General features: G+C 35.2%; 1 protein-coding gene across 6 annotated transcripts in view; it reads right to left on the reverse strand.

Moving 5' to 3' along the window:
• Positions 1 to 452: 452 nt before the first annotated feature.
• LOC107474772 (zinc finger CCCH domain-containing protein 5) overlaps positions 453 to 3,313 on the reverse strand; it is a 9,393-nt gene continuing 6,532 nt past the window's right edge. For 5 of the 6 annotated variants that reach the window (XM_016094406.3, XM_016094409.3, XM_052257063.1 and 2 more), the window contains 4 exons: positions 2,970 to 3,086; positions 2,654 to 2,728; positions 2,208 to 2,425; positions 453 to 1,639 (listed from right to left, as the gene is read on the reverse strand). In XM_016094406.3, the coding sequence (XP_015949892.1) occupies positions 868 to 1,639; positions 2,208 to 2,425; positions 2,654 to 2,728; positions 2,970 to 3,086 (1,182 nt within the window). In that variant the 3' untranslated portion in view covers positions 453 to 867. The remainder of the gene's footprint in view (positions 1,640 to 2,207; positions 2,426 to 2,653; positions 2,729 to 2,969; positions 3,087 to 3,313) is intronic. The other variant, XM_052257062.1, reaches the window with a different exon arrangement.

Genomic DNA, 3,313 nt, shown 5'->3' on the forward strand with positions numbered 1-3,313 from the left:
GTTCAACAAATTATTTTTTTTTTGGTAAATTAAAGGGGCATTCATAAAATTATTTTATAAAAACAATATCTAACATATAATGTGTGTGTGTTTTGGTCAAGCCCAAAAAGAACCGAGGATCCAAACGATGAACCCATTGCCCGACGGATCTGCGACCCGCTCGGACCTTAGCACCTCCCGCGTTACTTGGTTACTTAATTATTATGAAATCATCACAAAAACTTCTAGGTCCAATTGTTAAATTTATTATAAATAGGTTTTGGTCTATAAATAAATAAAGAATAATATTTTAGTTTCATTTTAACATAATCATTTCATACTTACTGTAGTCTATATATTTACAAAATATTTGCTTGATATACCTGCACAATTATCAGGTTTTTTTTATTAGTTATAAAATAACAGAAGTAACCAAAATTACACGAGTTTAATTTCAAGTAGGAAGCAAGGTATTGAAAACAATACAATTTATTACTAGCGAACTACAGGTGTGCCACCAGTACTGAGCAACACCAAAGTCATATATCTTGAAAAAGATTTTCATTACTTTAATTGAAACAATCTTACTAGTATCTCTCTTTTCCTACCACGTCCGGTATGCAAAGAATAAACCATCTGACTACAACTATTTTCACAGCTCTCTCTTAACCAATAGCCAATATTAATAGCATAACCAATCTCCTCACTATAATATGAGAATTTACAAAAACAAACCTTCTCATGCTCGTTTAACTTGCATTCTTTTTTTGTTTCATAGAAGGAAAAAAAAAAAAAGGAAACACTAAGAGAAGAGATTGTACAAAAGATGATAAAGCATCATCACAGGAATACAAAAGTTAATCTTACTGGCATTCTTAGATGTCTACATCACTGTAATCCGACATCTGGTGAGTGATGGTGTCTTGAACGCTTCTTTTTATTATGCGATCTTCCGTCCCCATCCCACCGTGACCAACCTCTATCGACTTCATCACATTCATTTTCATGGTCTTTAATGTCTTCTCGATAGCTAGATCTTCTGTCTCTCTCTCTCCGTGACCAATCTCCATCAACTTCATCATGTTCACTATCATAGTCTCTGTTATCTTCTCGATGGTTAAACCTCCTGTGTCTCGAGTTTTTCCTAGAGCTATCATGAGGTTCCAAGTCTCCTTGATCAAACAAATCTTTATTAGATTCAGCTTCACCGGTTCTATTGTCCCTACTGTGATGCCGTGAACTTTTCCTTCTACTGGTATGGTGCTCTGATTCGGACTCATAAATCCGATCCCTTCTATCTCTCTTCCCTTTCTTACAGTGTCGTCGTTCTTTTCCATGTTCTACTTCATTGTCCTTACCAGTATTAGCCAAATCTGTATCAAAATCCTCATCATGGCTTCTGCGACTGTCATCCTTGTCACTATGTAACAAGCTTTTTCCGTAATGTTTATGGTGACTTTCCCTATTTTCATCTTTTTCTAGCCATTCCCTATTGGAATCAGAAACCGGAGTTTTGTGCTTAATTTTATGATTCTCTTTTGAATTGGCATTCCATCCCTCATCAGGAGATCTTTGCCTTCGTTCGTCTCCATGTTTTCTTCTGCTAGAATAACTTTTCAACTGGTCCCTCTCCCTAGATCTTGATCTACTTGAGTGGTACCTGCAAAAGATTCTCATACTATAAGAATGAGTATAAATTAACGTATAAAAAATATACATAAAACCCAGCATGAACAAAATATTTGCCTCATACATAAAATATGGTTCCGGTTCACAAATTGAAAATTTGGACTCAAATCAACAAAATGCTATTCCAAGCCATATTTCCTCTAAATAAAATTTTATTAGACTAATGCTAACAATTAGTTACTTTCCCTCAAATATAAGACAGCCTTTGTTGCAGCACAAGAATGCAAGCCTAAGTGTAGCCTGCAAAATTCTTTGCACAGATTTGATAGGAAATTTTGGTTAATTTATCAGTTGGAATTTTTGAGGGGGAATTTTGGACCAATAGTTATCTCCAGTCCCTATGACAAAGGTCACAGTTCATGTTGTGACATGCTTGTGCACCATGCTACCCTCAATTGGAGCTTTTGCTCCATTTTTCAAATAATATAAGCAGGTCCAAATTTGAGCATATTGATAAAATGGTAATAGCTAGTTGGTCCGTTAAAATTCACACCATTTATTGTCATAGAATGAGGAACAACAAAGTGAAAAAAGCATACCTGAAAGAATCTGATCTTGACATCTCCCCGGTATTCTTTTGCAAACTCAAATTTTCTCGCTCCCCTAAAGCCTCATAATCATCAGAATAACCAAATAATGCTATCATCTTTTTCATCCAATATTTTGGGGGCGGTCTATCAGAATCAGCCCATTCATAGTCTCCACCAGGATTTCGGAAACAGTGTATAAAATTGCATGCTGTTCCATGAGAACAAGTCTGTTAACATGCAACGGAAAAGAACAGCATCAACAAATTGACCTTCAACCCTTAAATTAATTTAAGGGATAAAAAAAAAAAAAACTATTTAAAGTTTGAAGTTGAAACCAAGTCATCACATCGTTTCTACAAATGATCTACAAATGAACCACACGTGTTTTCAGTATCCAAAGCTATATGTAATATATACTAGGGGAACGAAATATAAATCACTGATAAATTGTATACCTTGTAACCTGACTTCATATATTCGCCACATATGGCAACCTTCCATCTTGTCAAACTAACAAAGTTACAACTTACCTGAAATAAGACACATCCAGTTTTGCATCAAACATCCTCAGGGTTCCCATGGATAGCAGGAGTTACGGCCTTAGTCCTTACAGCTCGTCAATACAATACTGGGAATTTCCCAGATATTGAACAAAGGAGAGGCAGAAGTCCCAAGACCGATGAATTTCTATCTTAATTGGATCTTCGATGAAATTCATATGTTCATACAAAATTCAAGATATTCATCAAGAATAAACAGGGAATGAATTACCTGTTTCCCAGCAAAGTAGCGCCCATTAACAGTGTTGTAAGCAAGCAGAGCGGAGTCCAAATGTTTATACTGAACATAGACATTTCCTCGCAAGTGAAATGCACCATTTTTACACACCTGACAGGAATAAGGATAAAGAAGCATTTGCATAAGTTGGAGAAAAAGGAAGATCAGGAAGGGATAACCAACTCATGCCCCTGAAAATTCAAATATTTTTAATGTGATTCAAATTTGGTACCAAAATATGGTCTTCTAATCGCTAACAAATAACAAGAATATGGTCTTCTAATCGCTAACAAACCTTAAAGGAATTATTTCACTTACAAAATTGTTTGATAAATATA

Source organism: Arachis duranensis, chromosome 2 (assembly GCF_000817695.3).
Source record: "Arachis duranensis cultivar V14167 chromosome 2, aradu.V14167.gnm2.J7QH, whole genome shotgun sequence".
Taxonomy (NCBI): Eukaryota; Viridiplantae; Streptophyta; class Magnoliopsida; order Fabales; family Fabaceae; genus Arachis; species Arachis duranensis.